The sequence below is a fragment of the Chamaea fasciata genome, unplaced genomic scaffold (genome assembly GCF_029207755.1).
Source record: "Chamaea fasciata isolate MVZ Bird 193981 ecotype frontalis unplaced genomic scaffold, bChaFas1.0.hap1 SCAF_13, whole genome shotgun sequence".
NCBI lineage: Eukaryota > Metazoa > Chordata > Aves > Passeriformes > Sylviidae > Chamaea > Chamaea fasciata.
Genome location: NW_027094098.1, coordinates 20,656,000 through 20,676,817, shown reverse-complemented (window position 1 = coordinate 20,676,817; position 20,818 = coordinate 20,656,000). Strand labels below are relative to the sequence as shown.

The 20,818-nt window shown below is 53.3% G+C and overlaps 1 protein-coding gene across 1 annotated transcript in view; it reads left to right on the top strand.

Moving 5' to 3' along the window:
* PLXND1 (plexin D1) overlaps positions 1-20,818 on the top strand; it is a 69,705-nt gene that overhangs the window by 30,278 nt on the left and 18,609 nt on the right. Inside the window, exons 10-25 of the mRNA XM_066195695.1 lie at positions 645-734; positions 1,574-1,667; positions 4,122-4,285; positions 5,096-5,247; positions 5,349-5,448; positions 8,533-8,672; positions 9,005-9,172; positions 11,092-11,182; positions 11,322-11,597; positions 12,499-12,648; positions 15,407-15,521; positions 16,501-16,608; positions 17,244-17,356; positions 18,510-18,617; positions 19,155-19,285; positions 19,652-19,850. Coding sequence (XP_066051792.1) covers positions 645-734; positions 1,574-1,667; positions 4,122-4,285; positions 5,096-5,247; positions 5,349-5,448; positions 8,533-8,672; positions 9,005-9,172; positions 11,092-11,182; positions 11,322-11,597; positions 12,499-12,648; positions 15,407-15,521; positions 16,501-16,608; positions 17,244-17,356; positions 18,510-18,617; positions 19,155-19,285; positions 19,652-19,850 — 2,199 coding nt within the window. The remainder of the gene's footprint in view (positions 1-644; positions 735-1,573; positions 1,668-4,121; positions 4,286-5,095; positions 5,248-5,348; positions 5,449-8,532; positions 8,673-9,004; positions 9,173-11,091; positions 11,183-11,321; positions 11,598-12,498; positions 12,649-15,406; positions 15,522-16,500; positions 16,609-17,243; positions 17,357-18,509; positions 18,618-19,154; positions 19,286-19,651; positions 19,851-20,818) is intronic.

Sequence of the window (20,818 nt, the reverse complement as noted above, 5' to 3'; positions counted from 1 at the left end):
TGCGGGTACTCTGCGGAGCCAGGGCTGCCTGGGCACAGGGAATGCACAGGGCAGGACTCTGCCTGTGTGTTTGCTGAGCCAGCAGCTGCCTGCCAGGAGCCTGGTGCTTCCTTCCATGTCTTTTATCAGATCTGCCAGTTTTCAAAGGGTAGCTAGACCTCAGTAGTGGTGGAGCATCAACTGCTTGGAGATTGGATTTTTTCCCGCTGGATGCGGGCACAGCAATAATTTGGTGCAGGGTATCATCCTTGTGTTATCAGGAAAACAGCACAGAAGTCTGTCTTTGAACATGTTCTCTGCTGGGTCCTTGTTTGAATTAGAGATTTGCTCTGTGTAACTGTTGGGAGGAGGAGGAGGAAGGTGACTTTGAGCCCAAATCACAGACTGGTTTGGGCTGGTTTGGACAAGGTGGCCTGGGACAGCATTGGCCCTCTGCACTGCAGCATGAGGGTTACAAGAGCCCAGCCAGGCACATCTCCTGGTCTGCACCTTTCGTGCTGATCAGGTTCTGATCTCCTGTTTGACTTGGACAGAGTTCAGGTGCCAGTGACAGAATCGGGGTGGGACACGGACCCTGACCGGCGGACAGAGAGCTGCACAAAAGGGTTGTTGCAGCCATTCTGCCCTTGTCTTCCCTCTCCTAGGAGACAGCTCTGGAGTGCCATTTCGGGACAGACAGGACATTTGAAGCCCGGTGGGTGAACTCCTCTGCCGTGGAGTGTGTACATGTGCTGGTGAGTCAAGGGGTGAGGCTGCCAGCCCTGCTTCCCCCAGGCTGAGGATCAGGTCCCAGGGCAGGCAGGATCTCACCCCCGGCCTCCCACCTGGCAGTGGGACACCACTTGCTATCTTCCCTCCCTCGCTCACTCCTGCATTTGCCCCTCTGGGCTCTCTGTGTGTGTGCTGATGCTGGCAGGGCACACACACGTCACCATGCTGTGTTCCCAGCTCTGTGGGGATCTGCAGCGCCTTTGGCCCCTGCTCCCCTGGGCCTTGGGAAAGGGCTGCTTGGTTACATTTCTAAGTGGGAAGAGTTCAGCTCAGGTGAAAAATTTGGCCACTTTTCAGGGTTGCTGTTTCTGTAATTTTTATTTTGAACAAGAAATTGCCCTGAGAAAATGCTGTGACGCTCACTGGAAAGCAGTGTGTGGTTGTTGGAGAGCAAACATCACCTGCAAAATGCAGCAAACATTTGGGCTTTCACCAGTAGGAATATTGCAAGTGAAAGCTGGAGAAGAGCACTTTCTCATCACGTCACCTGTATCACAGCCCCACACTGAGAATGTGCAGACAGGCCAGGCTGCTCGTTTTCCTTTCCATTTCTGCTAAAAATAGCAGCAACCCAGGGCTCTGTGCTCACCACGATATGCACTGTGTCTTGGTGCCCTTTACTGGGACTTCAGCAAAATGATTAAAACAAAACAGCTGTCCCACTTCTGCTGAAGATAAGACCTTGTGTCTGGAGGAGCAGTGGTCAAAAAAGCCTCGCAAGAAAGGCCACTCCATGTCGTGTATGTGTGTAACCTCCTATTTTACTAAATTTTGTAAGCTTTTGTTTGTTTTTTGTGTGCAGCTCCACACGTCAGAAAAAAGCCATCACTTCCCAGTGAACCTCCAGCTGAAGGACAAACCAGACAGATTTATCGACAGTCCGGAGATGATGACAGGTCTGAGTTGAAAATATTTTTATGCTCCTCTCATCTGGTTGTCTTCAGTGACTCTCAAACCTGGGCAGAGCTCCCGGCTCCAGGAGAGAGACCATGGCTCCAGTGGGCACGGTGCAGTTCCTTCTCTCAGGCACATGCAGAAAGCGTATTTACCCAGAGTCACCCCCCGAACGTGAGCCCAGACTGGCACTCAGGACATCCTGTTACAGCCAGCCAAAGTCAAGCCCTGCCCAGAAGTGCAGGCAGGTCTCACCTGCCAGTGGTGCACGGCACAGGGTGCCTGGTGCTCTCAGTCACAGCAGGGATGTGGGCCGGAGAGGAATTCCTCTGGGGGAGAGAAGGGGTGGGACAGGGCACTTCCCTCAGCTCTCACAGGAGCATAGCATCGAGGTTCCACATGCTGTGAAAATCGAGTCCTTCTTCTTGCTTCCTCTGCTGAGAAGGAGTAAAACGTGTAAGCACATTTCACCCCTGGCCTGTTCTCTGTCTCCGCGAAGAATGGCTGGATTCCCAAAAAAGCCCTTGCTACATCAGCACAGTGAGGAAGGCAGGCAGGCAGGCAGGCAGGCAGGCTGGAAATGAGTCACTCAGACAAGGTAGCCAGGCAGGACGAGCCCAGCGGATCGCCTCGGAGCGGGGCTGCCACAGCAGCTGCCACACTGCGCCCGGGGTTTGGTGGTGCCCCGCCAAGGGCTCGGCCTGGAGGCTGCGCTCCCGAGCGGCTTTGCCTCTCAAGGGCGTCAGCTGCTCTGGCAGAAGGGGCTGATTTATCTGAGGTGCAGAGGAGAGCGAGAGCCCGAAGAGAGCTTTCCTTTGGAGGATCGCTGTGCCTGGGAGAAAGACACGAGCGCCAGCAACCAGTGACCAGGATAGAAAGGTTTCCCCGTGATAAATCCCCGTGAATGGAGGAGGATTATCTTGCAGAGTGAAAATACCTGGAAATACCAGCATGGGCAGGCATGAGATCTGGTTTCTCTGCAGAAAGAAGAGGGTGTAATTGTGCAATACAGTGGTAACCCTGAGGAGGGGGGTGGGACATTGGGTTTTGGCGGCGGAGAAGACTCAGTTCTCTGTGTGGGTGGCGCTGGGAGCAGGAACCACAGCAGAAAAAGCGTGGTGGAATTCCCCTCCTTCTGCATGGAGAAGGAGCTCGTTTACACAGGCCATGTTTGCATCCATTGGAACTGGCCAGAATATTTGGAGTTCCCACGGGACTGTCAGGCTGCTCTGGCTCCTCCTCGCCTCGCTCCGGCTGGTGTGAGTCACTTTAGAGAGACTGCCTTGCATCAGAGATCTGCCAGACAAGCATGGGCATCTTTTATAATGTCTTCAATGAAATCACTGATGTTAGTGTTTATTATTTCAATATTTATTAGCTTTTATGGTACACTCTGTTTTGATAGTCCATTGAAGGAACACAAGCTCTGCTACTGGTTGGAAAACCACCCAGTGTAACTCCCTGGGGGGACTGCAGATGACATGGAACAAGCTTTTTCTTTTTTTTTTTCTTCTTTTTTTTTTTTTTCTTTTTTTTTTTTTTCTTTTTTTTTTTTCTGGAGAACAGGAGAGACCCTCAATACCAGTGGTGTTTTGTTAGCACAGCACAGGCAGAGTGTTGGTGCTGATGAAGTTCCATTAGCACAGCGCAGCAGAGTGCTGAGGCTGAGGGACTCATTAGTTGCTCATGAAGTGCCTTAGGAAGCTCCTGTGAGCAGAAGCACCAAATGTGTTTGTTTCTGTGTTTTCTGTGCTCCTGTAAAGTCTCCTGTGGGGAAAAGGGTGTGAAAGCCATGTTTCCTGAGCATTTCTGACTGTTACCTTCGTGGATATCCACACTCCAGTGGCAGAAGTCTTGAGGCTGGAGAGGAAATGTAACCCAGGGCACCAGCTAATGGAGATGTGAAGGCAGTATGAGAAAAACATATGAAAGCTGAGCTGAGCAGATCTGAAGGGAGAAGTCAATGAAAGGGGTCTGTGGTCACAGGGGGAAGGAAAGAACTGTGAACACTGTACAAAGCACAAACCACCCCATTTTTGTCAGTGTGGAAGCAATGTGATTGCTTTCCTGGCAGGATGCAGCCAACTTTGCCAGGCAGCTTCCCATGTAGATGCTGAGACTCAGAAACTTTTAGCATAAATTGACAAAAGGTTCCAAGTTTGGGTGTTGCTTGTTTTTCAAGGGGGACAAAAAGGAAAAGAAAGTGCTAAACTGTATTGTAGTGTGAGCAAGTGCTTAGGCCCTCCGGGAAATCTGCAGGATGGCAGCCAAGTGCTGCCTCATCTCACTGTATGTGCAGGCTGCTCTGCTCATCCACTGGATTTCAGATTTTACTGGGATTGATGGAGCTGGCAGGTGGTGGGAGCAGTGGGCCGTGTTTGAGTGCCGTAGGCTAAGCAAAGCTGCGAGAGCCTCAGGCCAGGAGCTGACGTTGTCTGTTGTCTCTGGTGGTTCAGTGGAGGTGTACAACTGTGCGACCGGCAGTGCCGACTGCTCCCAGTGCCTGGGGAGGGAGGACCTGGGGCACCGCTGCCTCTGGAGTGAGAGCAGCTCCAGCTGCAGGCTGCAATCCGAGCCTCCACAGGTCTCTGAAGCCTGCCCACCTCCTGAGATTCGGAAGGTGAGAGCCAAAGGCAGCATGGAGGGTTCTCTGGGCGTGGCGTCGGGTCGTGTGGGGTGGTGTGGTTGGTGTGGGGTGGCACGGGGTGGCTGGTGTGGTGTGGTGTGGTGTGGTGTGGTGGGTGGTGCCAAGGGCTGGGACTGGCTGCACTGTCCTGCCTGGAGCAGAGGAGGATCTGCACATTGTCCCTGGCACATGTTGGGGTCGAGATTATTCACTGACTTTCTGTGCTGTCGAGTCACCTGGTGCCAGGGACATCTTGCTAGTGATAGGATCCAGTCCTCATCGTGTTAGTCCGAAAAACAACAGCAGCACAATCATGGCCAGTACCTGTCCTCTCACAGCACTGGGATGTTGTCACGACCAGTACTCTGTCCCTTCACAGCACTGGGGGCAGCAGCTGTTGGGTGGAGTGGTGTAAGAGTGGGTTCAAAGCTGGTGTGTGGAAGAAAGCATGTTTCTTCCCAGTGGTCCTTGACCAAACCGCACTGCCCAACACAACAGAGAAGCGTGACGGTTTCTGCTCTGCCAAGCCAGAGCAAGCAGACTGTGGTGTTGGGTGCACCGGGCAAGCAGGAGTGTGAGGAGGGATTCTGTCTGCTTCACAGGGCTCAGGTGGTGCTTGGGCACCGGGATTGGCCCAGGGGTGAAGGCCAGAAGCTCCTGGTTCTCCCCTGACCCGGTCTAGTGGAAGGTAGATGCCAATACCTTGGGCATTGGGGCTAGATGATCTTTGCGGTCTCTTCCAACGCAAACCATTCCGGGATCCTGTGCTGCTCTGACCTCATGACCCGCCCCTTGGTGCTGCAGATCGAGCCTCTGCGAGGGCCCCTGGAGGGGGGCACGCTGCTGACCATCCGCGGGAGGAACCTGGGCCGGCGCTTCAGCGACCTGGCGGGCGCCGTGCGCGTGGGCGGCGTGCCCTGCGCCCCGCTGCCCCACAGATACGTCGTCTCCGAGATGTGAGCTGGGCACCTGGGGGGAGGGACCCTCACCCCCGCGCGTCCCCAGCCCGTGCCTGTCCCTCCCTGGCCCTGCTGCCACCTGCCCCCTCTGCCCACAGGGTCGTGTGCCAGACCGGGGAGGCTCCGGAGGCGTTTTCGGATGTGGTGACGGTTAACGTGAGCCGGGAAGGGAGGTCCAGGGAGCGGTACTCCTACGTGGTGAGTGGCTGTCTCCTGAGTGTTCCTTTGGTGATTCCTGTGCCCCTTTAAGCGAGTGCGCAGCTCCCCATGCCTTCCCAGCTGGTTGAGGAACAGGATCTACAACTACATGTTGGGGTCCTTAAGGAGGTGCTGAGGTGTCCCCTCACCTGTGGTTACCTGTGTGGGGTGTGGCACGACTGCGGCAGGATGCTGCCAGCACAGCCAGGCTCCCGCACTCAGCTCCTCTGGGGGTCTATCCCATCCCAGCCCTACTGACTACTGTCCTGCTATAAAAAGGAACTCAGTTTTCTTCTACCTCTGTTGCTGAAGTGCTGTTAAATCCGTGAGATTTTTTGAGACTTGTGAAGCCCCTTTGTGCTGTGTAAGTTACATTCCATTAACTCACATTATTTAGAACTGATAATTTTGCTGCAGAGATTGTGTTAGGTTTTGCATGAAGTAATGTGTAGGGATTAGACTGAAGCTAACCCCATGTCACTGTGCAGTGAAAAGCCCTTTATAACTGTGTGCTGTGCTGTCTCACAAAGATGGCTTTTATCTCTATGAACCTGAGAGAAATCCATGCATTTTTTCTCTTGCCTATGTGAATCTTGTTCTTGGACAGTATTCATGGACAAGCATGCTGGGTGGGTGCTGAGGGCATGTGGAGTGCTTGGAGCCTTTCTGCCTCCACTGCAGCTTCAGCTGGGGCAGGACAGCCCATACTGCAAGTTGCTGCCCTGGGAGGAGACTTGGAGGCTCAGAAAACGCTTTGATTCCTGGTGGCCATTGTGAGAAATTTGGGGCAGATCATGGAGTGGGATTCCCCCAGCTGTAAACAGACTGGGTGTTTAGTCCAGGTGTTTAGCGTGCAGCCAGCACAGGCTTGGCACAGCGCAGCACCCGGCAAAGCCAGGCCTGACACTGGAGAGGCTGGTGAGGTGATGGCGCTGCCAGGCCAGGCTCAGCAGCAGTTTTTGGGTCCTATTTCCAGTTTCCAGGTGTCCAGGTTCACAACCCAAAGGCCCCTGATCCAGCAGTCGGGAGTGGATTCAGGTGCCAGTGGACTCTCACTGGTCCTTTGGTTTGGGGTTCTCAGGATGTGTGTGCTGGGCTGGCACATCCCCCACTGCTGGCAGAGGGGAGAGGGGCCTGAGAGCGGAACAGGGCCGGGCAGCTCCTTCACCAGCTCTTAACATGCAAGGAAAAGCCTCTCAGGAAACACCTGTGGAAGCACCAACGCTGAACAAAGCCAGCCCCTGACCTCAGCCTGGGTCCATGGCAGCCCTGTGCTGGCAGCTCCTGGGCAAGCTTAAGGAGCAGGTCCCTCTCTGGGGTGGGAGAGGAACCGTTCCAGCTTGGGCGGCACAGTGGAAAGCTGCTGTCTCTCTCTCTCTGTCTCTGTTTCTCTCTTGTTTGTCTTAGCAAAGCTTGGAGCAGATATGAGGGAGTGCCCTGCCTTGTGCACGTGTGTTGGGGAGGGACGCTGCATGATGGAGATGTGTCACACTGAAAGCAGTTTTCACACCATTTGCAGACCAAGCAACACTCTTGTTTTCTTGGTTCTCCTCTCACATCTGATGGCATGAAAATGGAGTAGCCTACACCATGCAAGGCTGGTGTTGGTGAGACCTGAGCTCGGGCACTTTAGGGTTTGTCTGGAAAAGTTTAAAAGACTTTCAGAGCTGCCCTTCCAAAGAAGGTACTTCGTGAATACCAGATATTGCTCGTGTGCTACATCTTTCAAAGTCCCCATTATACATGCCTAGAAGAGACAGAATTCAGCTGTGTTGTCCTGAGGAGGAGGGAGAGGCTTCTTCAGGACATTATAGCAGGCTGTGGATGAGCTAGGTTTGCCAAAGCTGGAATGGAGGTGATTGGTGCTGGCAGCGCACCAAAAGCAGCAGCCCCTGGCTCTGGCTAAGGGGAAGGGCTTTGGGGAACAGGAATAATCCTCTCTGCCAAGGCTGTAGCTGCACTTATGAATATGTGGGTTAGGGGCCAAGGGCAGGAGACAGCTGCCTGCAGACACCCAGGGTAACAAAAATTAGCAAAATAGATACAGTGGAAACGGGTGATGGTCAGAACAGACAGAGGACATGGCCGTAGAGGAGTGAAGCCATCTGAGTGTAGGGCAAGGGTAGATGTCAATCCGTGGGTTTGTGTGGCAGAGGCTGCCAGGCAAGGCATGAACAGCAGGCTCACTCAGCCTGCGCTCCACAGCCCAAGCTCTGCGAGGGTCTGCTCTGCGTGGGCGAGGGATGCGCTGGGGGCGAACGGGGCCAGCCCCCGTGGGACTGTCTGAGAGGGAGTCACCAGTGCCCTATGGAAGGGTCTCAAGAACACGATTTTCTCTGCCCTGGTTGTCCTGCTCAAATGGAGCAGGGATGTTGCCAGCAGCCTCTCCTGGGGTGCCTGTGAGCAGACAAGAGGGCTCAGCGCCACGTGAGTTATCAAAGCCTTCAGCTCATGAATCTCAGGAAGATTTCCAGGGGCTGCAAACACAGATAACATACACGCTAATTTCTGCTGCAAATGGCAAGAGGCAAAGTAACTTCCCCCTCAGTTCCTGTTGCCTCAAGAGATGCAGATGTGAAGCTTCCTTAGCAGGGGTCTGATATTCAATTATCTAAACCCAGGTGGCCATTTTACCAATCTGAAGGCCATCAACCAGTAGGGCTTTAACATTATCCTTGCATCTAGGAGGACATGGATCTGGAAGGGCTGAGATGGTGAGAGAGGGAATGAGTGAGAAATTTCCTTTTATTGATGAACCTTGCACTGTCGCTGGCTCTGGACCTCCTGCTGGAAATCTGAAGGGAATGGTGGGATCCTGGGCTCCCGTTTGGCCCAGTGTTTCATTTACAGCCAGTATTTAGGGACCAGTGAGAGTCCCAGAGGTTTTGTATGATCTTACTCCTTAGTGTTTGTACCACTTCTCTTGTTCTGAAGCCTTGCCAGCAAAAGCTTTTGCTGTGCTGCTGTTCAAGCCTCACAGTGCTGGACACATACTGAACGTTCTGAATCAATTCCCATGTACAGTGTGGAATATCCAGCTGCAGATTTACCAGGCTAGAAAACAGATTTCCCCTCTGTTTTTAGCTTCCTGTGGTGCAGTCCATAGCTCCTCCAAATGGCCCGAAGGCAGGAGGAACAAGAGTGACCATCAGAGGCAGCAGGCTGGATGTCGGCTCAGAGCTCCGTGTCCTCATCAACTCCTCCAAGCAGTGCACGGACCTCAGGTGGGAGCAGGGCTGGGGGCTGGCACTGGAGTAGTGATGGGAGCCAAAGCATTAGGAAGGTTGGTATTGTTCCCCGAGAAGTCAGACAGAGCGAGGGTTTTGAGAGGGGCACCACTGCATGCTGGCATGGCATCCCCTGCCTGCCCCTCCCCTTGTCTGCACGGGAATCAGCCCGGCGCTGGGATGGTGTGAGCTGAGAGCTGCCTGTCAGCGGGCCTGCAGGAACAGCCAGTTGGCATGTCACTGGTAGCTCCCTGTCGTCTGTCGGGGGGGCTCAGGCCAGACCCCAGCCTCTGGCTCCGTGCAGCTCAGTCCCCACTGTCCCCCCGCAGCCGCAGCGACAGCAGCATCACCTGCACCATGCCCGCCGCAGAGCTCACCGCCGCCGTGCCCGTCTGCGTGCAGTTCGAGAACAGGTCTTGTGCCAGCCACAACATCACCTTCAAGTATGAGAAGAACCCGGTCATATCAGACATCAACCCCAAAAAGAGCCAGATCAGGTGAGATCCTGCCCTGGCTGAGACAGCCTGTGAAAGGAGAGGGTCAGTCCCAGGTGGGAGAGGGTCCTGCCAGGAGAAAGGGGCTTCCCAGCGCTGGGCTGGGCGGGTATAGAGGGTGCCTTAGCTTGCTCTTGGGGTGCTCCAGGGTAACCCCAGCACGGGAGTAGAAGAGATCTCGCACACCAGGACTGTCAATAGCTTGTTTTGATGCACTTAGGAGTGGAAAAATGTCAGCCTTGGTAACTATACTGTGCACACCTGGTGAGTGCTTTGGGGAGGCCCAGGTGGGGGCTCTATGAGACCCTGAGGATTTTTCTTGGCAGTAAAACTGCTGGAGGATAAGATGAGATTTGTAATTTTGGATTTCGACCTTCCCTGGGGTCACACTATTTAATTTTTAAAGTGTGTTGCTTTTAGTTTCACATCTCTGTGGAGTTCTCGGACTTTTATTCCTTTGGATACCGTGGTGAAACACCACCCTCCTCACCTCTGGAGCCTGAAAAACCCAGGGCTGACTAGGAAATCTGGGAGGCCAGCAGCTGTGCCGGCAGCACATCGCTGAAAGCAGCACGCCCAGGGGCAAGCATGAGCAGGCTCTGGTAGTCTGATCCACTTGGAACAAAGCTGCCTCTCTGTTCCCAAGCACAATGCCAAGGCTGCAGGCTGTGGGAATGTTAGGGGGAAGGCAGAGCCGTGACTCAGCCAGGCACAGCCCCTCGCAGGCTTCCAACTGCTGAGTGGCGAGAGCAGTGTCTAAAAAGAGACAAGGGAAGAATGTCCTGCCCATAGTCACAAAGGAAACCACTGGGCTATTTCTCAGTCACCTTAAGTCTGCTTCCTTGGTACTCAGAGCAGTTCCCAAGTTTCAGAGGACAGGGATGGTAAGTGCAGGCTCTCTCCAGCCTCTGGCGCAGCTCGTGCAGTCCAACTGCTTCAGCACATTGCTGGGCTGTTGACCATGAGGTACCAATAACTTGTGTAAAAATTTAGCTGGATCTGATTTCTCTTACCATATTGATAAAATAATCCATGTAACCAAAATCTAAACCAATGCAAAAGTTGTACACTAGTCTGCAGATGTGGCAGGCTCCTAGTTAGAAGCTTGGATCATAATTTCCTTGTGATATCCCCAGGCTTCAGAGAACCCCGGGGCCTCGTGCCCAGAGTCACTGTGCCGGGAGTGCTCTTCAGATAATAGGACTTGTGAGTCTTGCCTGTTTCCTGGAAATACTCCAAACAAGTCAAATGTGATACGGGGGAAGAGGAAGGTTGATCTAGGGTGCAGATGAGTGGTGATGGTTCTCCAGCCATTGCTCTGCCTTGTGCTCATTGGGGCTGCTCGTTATTCTTGTTAGTTGACTGCACAGAGAGAGGCCCATGTGTTTCATTCCCCCCCAGGCAGATCCAGAGCACAGCAACTTTCCCATTTTGATCTAACTTGGAAGCTCCTGGAAGATGCAGGATGAGGGACGTTTCCCTTTCCAAGTCTCCCAGTTCTGTGTGGGTTGCTGCAGGGCAGGGGCAGAGACAGGGACAGGTACAAGGGTAGGGGCAAGGGCAGTCTCCTGGCTATTAGAGCTCACTTCCATGGCCAGTGGCCACGATGCCTGCTGCATACCCTGGCATGCAGAGGCTGCTCTTCTGGGCATGGGAATGAGGGGGACAGCTCACTGATGTTGGAAGAGGCTCTCCCCTCTCCATCAGAGCATCTACTCCTCCTTCCCTCCTTTCCTCCCCGATACTGTGGTAGCTGTGCGGATCTCTGCTCTAGTAGGAAGAAGACTTTGGCTTTAGGTCACATTCTCTGCTCAGGCAGCTTGGAAACATCTCTGAGAAAATGACAGGAGGAAGATGCAGCCATCACATCCCACTGCTGCGCTGTCCTCTGCAGTCACCCTCTGTTTCTTCCCTTCTCACAGCGGGGGCAGGATCATCACCCTGGAAGGACGAGGTTTCGGGCTGGTGCAGAACGTGTCCATGGCAGTCCGTGGCATCGGCAGAGAGCACACGGTGGGTGCCTGGCCGGGTAGGGCCTGCGGTGGAGCAGCGTGCCTGCCGCCAGGAGGGGTGGAGCTGGGGCCTTGGCCCCTGGGCGGGCTGGGAGCACTCGTGCTGCTGGGCTCTGACGTGCTCACCCTCCTGCTTTCAGCGCTGTAGGGTTCACACTGACACCGCCATCACCTGCCCCTCTCCAGCCGCCTCCAACGTCACTGTGGGCAGCAAACCGGCCCCTGTCGATTTCTACCTCAACGGGCGCCTCTACACCGACGAGCGCTCGGCCCTGGATGAGGAGATGTACCCCGAGGAGGCCCTGCACGTCAGCAAATTCAGCCTGGGATACTACGCTGACCCCCAGTTCTCCACAGCCAAGAAGGAGAAGTGGATCAAGCACCATCCTGGCGAGCCCTTAACTCTGGTCATACATGTAAGAGGGTGGTTGTCACAGCTCTGCTTCTCTCTGGGTGCTGCCATCTGCACGGTCCTGAGTAGCAGCACAGGGGCTGTCCACAGGCACAGGAGAGAGAAGGGGATGGATGGGAGCTGGAGAGGCCAAGAGCAGGTGATTTTGGCTCAGCTTGCAGCTTCTGCGTCTCTCCGCCCCAGGAGGTGCAGCCTGGTCTGAGGATGCCTTCTGAGGCATGATGCCAGAGAGCTGCCCGGGGAGGGTGTTGTAGCAAGGGGCTAAATTAAATACTGGACATGTGGAAAAGAACTACAGTGCCCTGGCCTGAAACCAGGCAGGTGCTGCAGAAGAGCCTGACAATAGGTGTTTATTCCTGTAGAAACAGACCATTCATTCTTCTCTTTTGGCTACTGAATTCAGCTCAGCTCACAAGGAAGTTGAGGTGCAGAAGCTGAGTGGCCTGGACAATGCGGAATGGTAATTCAAAGGCCATTGTTTGCTGCAGGATATCCTAATTGTTTGCAACGTGCTCCAGAAATGTGCTCCCCCTTTCTCAGGCTTTGCAGGCGCATCCCCTGGCTGTCCCCTCCGTTGTACATCCTTCCCTGCTCCCAGGTGGGCGCTTACATCCTTATCTTCCGTGCGCAGCAGGCCTGATCAAAAGCAGATTTTTTCAGGTTCCATGAGGGGCTTGTTCATCCTATGCCCCATGCTGAGTGAAGAATGGGAAACAGGAAAATGGGGAATGGCCCAGTTTTGGCTTTCCCGTGGAGTGCTGGAAAAAAGTCCTTGGCGAGGGAGAGTCTTCCCAGGTCTGCAAAACAGCGGGGAATATGGAACGTGGAAAGTAAAGCAGGAAGATCGATTGCAATTCTAACTCCTGTGCTGCAGCCTGACATCCCGATTTTATTTCTGTCTTCAGAAAGAGCCTGACAGCCTGGGCTTGGAGAGCAGCGAGTACCAGGTGAAAATCGGCCTGATCTCGTGTGAGATCCAGATTGTTTCAGACAAAGTCATCCACTGCTCCATCAACGAGTCCCTGAGCTCCTCGGAAAGGCAGCTGCCGGTGACGGTGAGTGCGGGGCCGAGCCGCGGGCAGAGGGTCGCGCTGCAAAGCCGCGGGAGCGACCTGCCCGGCTCCCTCGCTGCAGCGGGCTGCACAGCGGCGCCCGGGGGCGCGGCGCGGGCGGCTGTCACCGGGCAGCAGGGCGCCGGGGGCTGCGCTCCCAGCCGTGCGACCGCCGCTGGCTTCCTGCCCTGTGCCCGGGGCAGCTCTGCAAGGCACCCTGAGGCCTCGGGCATGTGAGGTTTTGTCACCCGCACGGATTTTCTGCTCCTCATGAGACGTGTTCGGGGATTTCCTTACAGCTAGAAGCCACTGGCTCTGCTCCCAGCAGCAGAAGGGCTGTGAGTGGCCGTGAGAGTCCAGCTGGGTCCCCGCGGTGCCACTGCGAGGGTGAGAGCAGCACTCGGGGCTTCCAAAGGCGGCTGCTGTCTCCCTGCAAAGAGTTCAGCCTTCAGGGCTGCTGTTTCTCTTTGTGTCTGCGGATGCGCCACGCTTCGTTCCTGCCCCGTTTTCCAGAGGGCTGGACTGAACTGCTGTGCTTGCCTCAGTTTCCCCCAAGTCATACACGGCCCGTGGCCGTGCAGGGATGTGACCACGGCTCTTTGGATCTGGAGAGAAAACGCCTCCACCTCCCTGGGAGGGCCGGTGTGCCCCCGGTCTGTGTGTTGGCAGGGGAGCCTGAGGCACGGGCAGGGAGGGGAAGGAGAGCTGGAGGGAACGGTGGAGCTGCAGGCTGCATCCACAGGGATGCACTGCCAATTCCCTGACAGGGTTGTCCAGTTTACTGGCAACAATCTGAGGTGTAGGAAATTCTGTTGCTAACTGGAAACGCGGAAATGCAGAAGTAACAGAATTTCTTGAGTCATCCTAACGTGAATTTCAAACAGGGTAATTTTAAAAATTTTATTTTTTCGTAAGAACTGAGAAACCGGGGAATCCCTCTGTGGAAAAAAACAAAGGAATTTTTGAGTTTGCTAGTCTTGGTGTGACACAAACAAATGAGGGCAAGTCCCCAGGAAGCAGGAGAGTGATACCCGGCCCTAAATATCACAAGGCTGTTTGGAGTGCACCAGCAATGAAAGTGCAGCTAATTAATCTCCTTGTATTCATACCTGTACACCCTTACTGAACCTACAGACGTGGTTGGGGCCCTCACCTGCTGGCCGTTCCACGAGTGGCTGCTGCCTTGTCCCACGTGAGAAATGGCTTTGGTGACACAGGACAGGCATGTGCAGGGGCCTTGCCTGGGTCACACTGAGTCTTGAGTACAGCTCTCCAGCTAAACAAGGGAGACTGGACAAGACCTTCAGGCCCATCTTTATTCATGACCAAACAGTCTAAACATTACATTAAACAGCAGCCATGGGATTTTTTTTGTCTGGAAAAATCCAAAAGGCTGAGCTGATGGGGGGAAAAAAGACTCGAAACACATTGAGGAGCTGCCTCATTGCAGCATTTCAGAGGGAAAAAGTGGAGATCCTGAGGCTGGGCATGTGGCTGTGAGGCTGCTGAGTGGATCTGTCCAGGTGCTCTTGCAGTGCTGTGGCTCCTGTCCCTGCCCAGCACCATGGCTCTTGGACAATGTGCCAGGGCAGAGACCAAAGCTCTCAGTGTCTGGAGCCTTCCCCTGGCAGCAGCCATGCCCTCACCAATGCTCCTGGAGCTAGGGCTGTATTTCCCTCAGGATGGAGCTGTGTGTCTGGTGGTGGAGGTAGTGGGAGGATCCTGCTTTGGTCAGTGGCTGAGAGCTGCTGGAATTTTACCCCAGTGGGCACCTTTCCCAGAGGCCTTCCATGACAAAGGAAATCAAAGATTAATTCTGATTAATCAAAATAGTAAGATTATTGGAGCTCTTCCCTACCTCATTTCAAGTGTTTTAAATCAAGTTTCTCTCACTTCTCGTTCCCTGGGAGAAGTGAAACTCGCATTTCCAGAAGTGAAAACCTTGTGTGGTCATGAGTTTTCCTTATCAGATGATACTGTGGAATTCTTTCATCCCAAGGGCCCAAAGAGCTGTTTGTAAACAGCATCCAGTAACTTGCCAGCCTGTGATGTGTGCTGGCCTCTCCCCTTCTGGAGATCAGGAGACCCAAGGACGGAGCTCTAGTGGTTTGTGCTTGTTGTCACAAGAAGTAAGGGCTGGGAGCAGAGCCAGCATCTTCTGACACCCCTTTCACTGCTTTAGCCACAAGACCATTACTCGTCTATGGTCTCATTTATTTTTATTTCCTTAGTTTATTTGTATTTCAAGGACTTGAAAGTTTCTTAACCCTACTTCTGGGTGGCAGCTGTTCTGATTTTGAGAAAGGCGAGTGCAGCAGGGCTCCAAAGGCTGTTCAGAGCCGTAAAGAAGCTGATTATTCGCGGAAGTGATTTTCCAGTCAGAGCAGCACAGGTGCCACGGGCTGTCTCTTCTGCAGCAGGTACAGTGGGGCCATGGGGCCTGCAGTTCTGCCACCAAAGCCCCATGGTGGCCCTGGGACGGGCACCACTGCAGCATCCCAGCCTGCTGGGCGTGGCCTTGGCATCCCCCAGAGCACAGGAAGGGAATTGGGCTCCCTGGAGACACACAGAGTGCCCGGGCTCTGGCAGGGAAAGGCACAGCCCGGCCTCCCTCCCACGGAGCCTGGGCGCCTGTGCCAGCACGCTCCGGGAGTCCTCGGGTGAAGGTCTGCTGAGTGCCGCCCCGAGTGCCCCCTGCTCCCAGCCCCTCGGCAACCGGCTGCTCAGCTCCTGCTTTTCCTCCCTCCTTCTCCTTCCTCAGATCCAGGTTGGAAAGTTCAACTACACAATTGCCATGCTGCACCTCGGGGGAGGAGAAACTGCCATCATTGTCTCCATCGTTATCTGCAGCATCCTGCTGGTCCTCTCTGTCGTAGGTGAGGGAAAGAATGATGTGTTTCCAGGCTGTCCAAGGTTTTTCTCTCTGCATGTGGAGGTGTGAAGGTGACTGAGTGCTGCAGTTGTGCAGTACCTGAAGCTATTCTGGGTGCAGCAGGTGTGGCACACAGCTAGTACAGGACCACAGCTCCCTGCAGCACAGAGCTTTTCCTGGCTGAATCCACAGCTCAACTCTGTTACTTGAACCTGTGATATTTATAAACTTACCCTTTCCCCCAGGTACTTATTAGTTATTCTAATACAAAATAAAGAAGGATGTGAGAAACTGATCTTGATCCACAGGCAAGATCTTGCTCTTAGGCCAAGATCCTGTCACCAGAAACAAGCAGTGGCAGGTGCCCGGCTGAGTCGGAAGAGCAGAGCAGCATCCTTAGCTGCAAATACGAAGCAGGCACATTAGCGTGTGTACCTGACTGGAAGCTGTGCTGCACACCTTTGTCCTCCGGCTAGGGTCCCTGCTCATCACACGCCCAGAATGACTGTGCAGCAAGAAGCCTGCCAGTTCACACCAAATGAGGGTGTTATAGTAAGGATCTAACTTGTTTTTGATAAAGGCTCTGATGCACCCTGTTTACTGGATGCACCACCCATCATTAGAAACATATTTTTGGAGGCATGGGAAGACTGTCAGATATGAACACTGTAATACAGGTGGTAAACATCCTTAGTTCTGTATTCATTAATCAGCTGGAACATATTAATATACAGTTAAGCTGAATACAGAGAGCCCAGACCTAAATTGAAGATGACAGTTACAGCACAATCAATAAATTCCAGCTGGTTTTACTTATTTGCAGATAATCGACGACTGCCTGAGTAGATACTGGTCTGGTGGTAGGTGTGAAACCAGCTCTGGGTTTAGCTTTCTGCACTCATGTCAGAGAGAACTTCTCTGATCCCAGCTGCAGCTGCTCCTAAGCCCGGGTCCAAAAGGCTTATTCTCTTCCTCTTTTCCAGCTCTCTTTGTGTTCTGCACAAAGAGCCGCAGAGCTGAGCGCTACTGGCAGAAAACCCTGCTCCAGATGGAGGAGATGGAGTCACAGATCCGGGAGGAAATCCGCAAAGGTAAGTCACTGCCTGGGTCCTCAGGAACCACGGCTAGGAGCAGGATGTCAGGCTGGCAGGCTTGAAGCAATTCACCTTGTGCTGTATAGAAGTTGATAGAAGTATTTGTAGGAGAATTTCTGTGATTGCCTGTGAGCTTTGGCTGGGTTTGGGAATGAGGCTCAGTGACTGGAAGTTCTGCTGCCTGGCTTGGGCAAGGCACTGATCTCCAGTGCCACCAGCTTCTCTGCCCTGGGCTTAATGGCCCTTGGCTGTGTCAGAGGGTTACTTGAAGGTCACGCTAACCTTCAACAGGTGGTTAACAGAAACTACAGCACACTGCTCATAGAGCAGTGGGAGAAGCGTTCCAGGGACCCACCATCCCATGGTCCGTGGTTCCTCCACATCAGCTGACATCCTGTCCTGGGGGGACTGGGGCTCCTGGGGCAGAGAATGTTCTGTCAGTGCTTGGGGCAAGGTGTGATCTGATGGTTAAACCCCGATGGGAATGTGCTGCTCAGAGAAAACACAGCTTCAGCCCCCACAAGGGCACGGCGTGAGGGGGCAGAGATGAGATGTGCTGTGCTTTCCAGTGCCAGCCTGTCTCGGCTGGTGGAGGACTGGGCTCTCACCATCTGTGGGTCTCTTGGTGTAAGGTTTTGCAGAGCTGCAGACGGACATGACAGACCTGACCAAGGAGCTAAACCGCAGCCAGGGGATCCCCTTCCTGGAGTACAAGCACTTTGTCACCAGGACATTCTTCCCCAAAGTAAGGAAACAGTGTGTGTCACGGGCACTTCATTGCTCCCAACCAGTTTAGGGCTCTGCTCAAGGGCTTTTACAGTGTCACAAAATCATTCCACTGTTATATATTTACTTGTCACATATTTCAGCCCTAATTATCATCAAAAGTGGAGTTGCACCTCCTGGGGTGTCATACAAGATCGGGCTTGCTCACACATGACAAAAGCTGGCGGCAACTGTCCCAGGAATTGCTCTGGCTTGCCTGTTTGGGGCCATTGCACACCTCCTCTGAAAGAGCTCTCACACAAGCAGAGTGCTGGGGTCTCCTCCTCAAGGGCTCCAGTGTCACCCCACTCCATTCAGCAGAGGCTGAAGGGTGGCTGAAGGGTGAATTGGCAATCGGGGAGAAGGGCTTTTTGTCCCATGCAGGGTGCCCCCAGGAATTCCCAGCAGCTCAGCCAGTCCTCAGGAGCTCTTTGGACATCCCCGTCTCTCCCCCCTGTCCAAGGCTGGGTGTGTGGTGCTCCCAGTAAGATGTCCCTTGGGCACCCAGTCCCAATCTGTCTGCCTGGAGCCCTTCACCAGAGCTGCAGCAGACGTGCTGGTGCCGTCACTGCTGTCACCGGCTGCTCCGCCGTGTGGCTGTGCGCCCTTCACTCCGGCTGTATTTCACCCCCGAGGCCCTGGTGTGTCACTGCTGAGGACTGAGATGATGATTTATGACTGCAGAGGGTTTCATTAGTAGCTATTACTCGGGTTTTTCAGTTATGCAGTCTCCATATCTCTGCACATGAGAGGCTTTAAGATTCAGGCTGGTATATGAATGCTAGAAATTTAAACATTTTTCCCATCTGTTTTAAAAGTTACATATGTTGAAACACCCAGAACTCCTCTATTTTGATATAGTCTTCTGTAAAGCTTTCTCTTCTGGGAGTTTTTTAGCTGTCACATTACTCTATTTGCAGTCTCCCTGCCCTAACAGCCTTGTGTGTGTGCAGACGTCTGCCTCCCCCCATCCTTGTGGTGTTTTCTCATTCAGGAGGCTCTTGCAGAGTGTTCCAAGGCTCCATAAGCCAGCCCCATGCATGTCGTTGGAATGGGTGGCTTTAGTCCCAATGACATGCCTCCCCATCTCATTCCCCTGAGGTGCCCTCCCCTAACACTGTGCTTGGTTGCAGTGTTCCTCTCTCTACGAGGAGTGCTACATCCTGCCATCCCAGCAGCTCAGCTCACAGGTGGGCTCCCAGGTCCAGGAAACACATCCTCTCCTGGTGGGGGAGTGGAAGGTGAGTAACCCACCGAAGAACAAACGCTTTTGGGTGTTGCTAACCGTTAATGCAGACCAGCACTGGGTCAGCTTTGGCTGGCTGAAGAAGGCAGATCTGTGAATCTGCTCTTGCATGAAGAAGCTTTGGCCTGGGATCCTTGTGGGCTCTGTAACCCTGAGGCTGCAGTGAGGTTTCCCTCTAGAACTTCTGAAAGCTGACCAAACCCAGCTCTCTTCACCTCTCCTTGTATGCCAATTGTTTTGTCAGCCCTCAGCTGCACTTGCTCTATCTGTTTTGTAGCGGGGAGCCCCAAACCAGCCACAGTGCTCCAGGTATCCTCAGGAATGCTGAACAGAATGGAATGGCCACTGTCACTGACCCAGCTGTGTGTTCCTTGCCAGCAAAGCTGCTGGCTGTGTCAGGCAGAGGGAGGAGGGTCTCTTCTGCTTAGTATCTCTGTGCTCAGTAGGGGCAGCCCTGCCATCAAGAGGGATAAAATGTGAAGGAAAACAACACGCAGAGTTTTCTTAGTCTGCTTTCTAATTTTTTCTACAGATCCCTGAGAACTGCAGACCCAACATGGAAGAAGGAATTTCTCTGTTCTCCACCTTACTGAACAACAAGCACTTCCTCATTGTGTTTGTCCACGCTCTTGAGCAACAGAAGGACTTTGCTGTCAGAGACAGGTATGAGCTTCAGAACCAAAGACTTGGCAGCTGGAGGAGGCTAATTTATTCCTAACCCAAAGCAATCCAGCCAGTGTCTGGGGCTGTGTGTTTCAGTGGACAGTTGAGTCACACTTGCCTGCACATTTCTGCTAGAAATGGATAAACCCTGAAGAGCACTCACTCGTTTGGCTTACCTGAGCCAAATGGTGACAAGCTGACCTGAGGTCCTGCAGCACTGAATGAGGGTTGGAACTTCTAACACCATTAGGAAGGGCCATGAAAATTGCCTGAAAGACTGCCTTTGTGTGTTGGGTTTTTTAGTGCCAGCCAGCTGTTCAGTCTCATTGGATTCAGGTTTGAGTCCTGTACCATTCTGTGTTTCAGGTGTAACCTGGCCTCCCTGCTAACTATTGCATTGCATGGGAAACTGGAGTATTACACCAGCATCATGAAGGACCTCTTGGTGGATCTAATAGATGCTTCAGCATCCAAAAACCCCAAGCTTATGCTGAGGAGGACAGAATCTGTGGTGGAGAAGATGCTCACCAACTGGATGTCCATCTGCATGTACAGCTATCTCAGAGTAAGAGAAGCAGCCCCTGCTGTGGTGGGTGCAGGGTCTGTGTGCAGCAGGGGTGAGGGATGCAGGGACAGCCTAGGGCCCGACACTTGCTAACAGTGCCACTCAAATGGTCACTCACACTTGGCAAACTGTTGCATTGAATGATTCAGGTGTAGGAAGGCAACCTACACCTGGAGGTGTGAAGTTCAGTTCCTTCTCCACTTCTACTCAGGGCTTGGATGAGCTCAGTCTTAATGGCAGGCCAGAGCATGGATCAGCGTTTTCAGTATGCTTCAGAAGAGCCACAGGGGAGCTGAGAAATAACCAGAATGGCTGGAGGTTTTGGGAACCACCTGGCTGTGTGCTGTTTCTGCGAGCAGCCGGCACAGCCGTGCTGAGCAGTCAGCGTGTCTGTCTGGGGAGCCACGATGCTCAGAAGGGCCGAGGGCACCGGGCAGGGGCTGCTCTGTGTCAGTGCCCTTTGGTGTGTGCGGCCTCCAGTGCAGAGGCATCCTCGTGGTTCTGCACAAATGTGAGCAGGAGAGGTGGGGTGTCTGTCCCAGAGGGCTGACGGTCTTCTCTCGGTAATGAGCAGGAACATGTTTGGCATCTCAGAGCCATCAGCAGTCCATCTGCTCAGCGCTTTATCTCCAACGTTTGCCAGTTCTGTTTGGAATTCCCCAGAAGAATTGAGCAATAACTTAATTGATTCCACAGCAGTTAATTGGAGGATACCCCATTATACCCATGGGAAGAGCCTTGAAAAAGCCTTTGAAAAAAATCTCTTTTCCCAAAGCGTTTTCTACATCCACAGAAGCGATTCTATATTGTCTTCATACATATTGTGATGTCTTCTGATCCCCGATGATCACTTTTTGTCCTAAAGCCAGTCGTTTTGTAGTTCATAATCTTACATTTTAGCCGACACAGTTAGGCAGTCTAATAAAAGAAGAGTTACGGGATTGGATGAGGATGGCTGTGCCAATGTA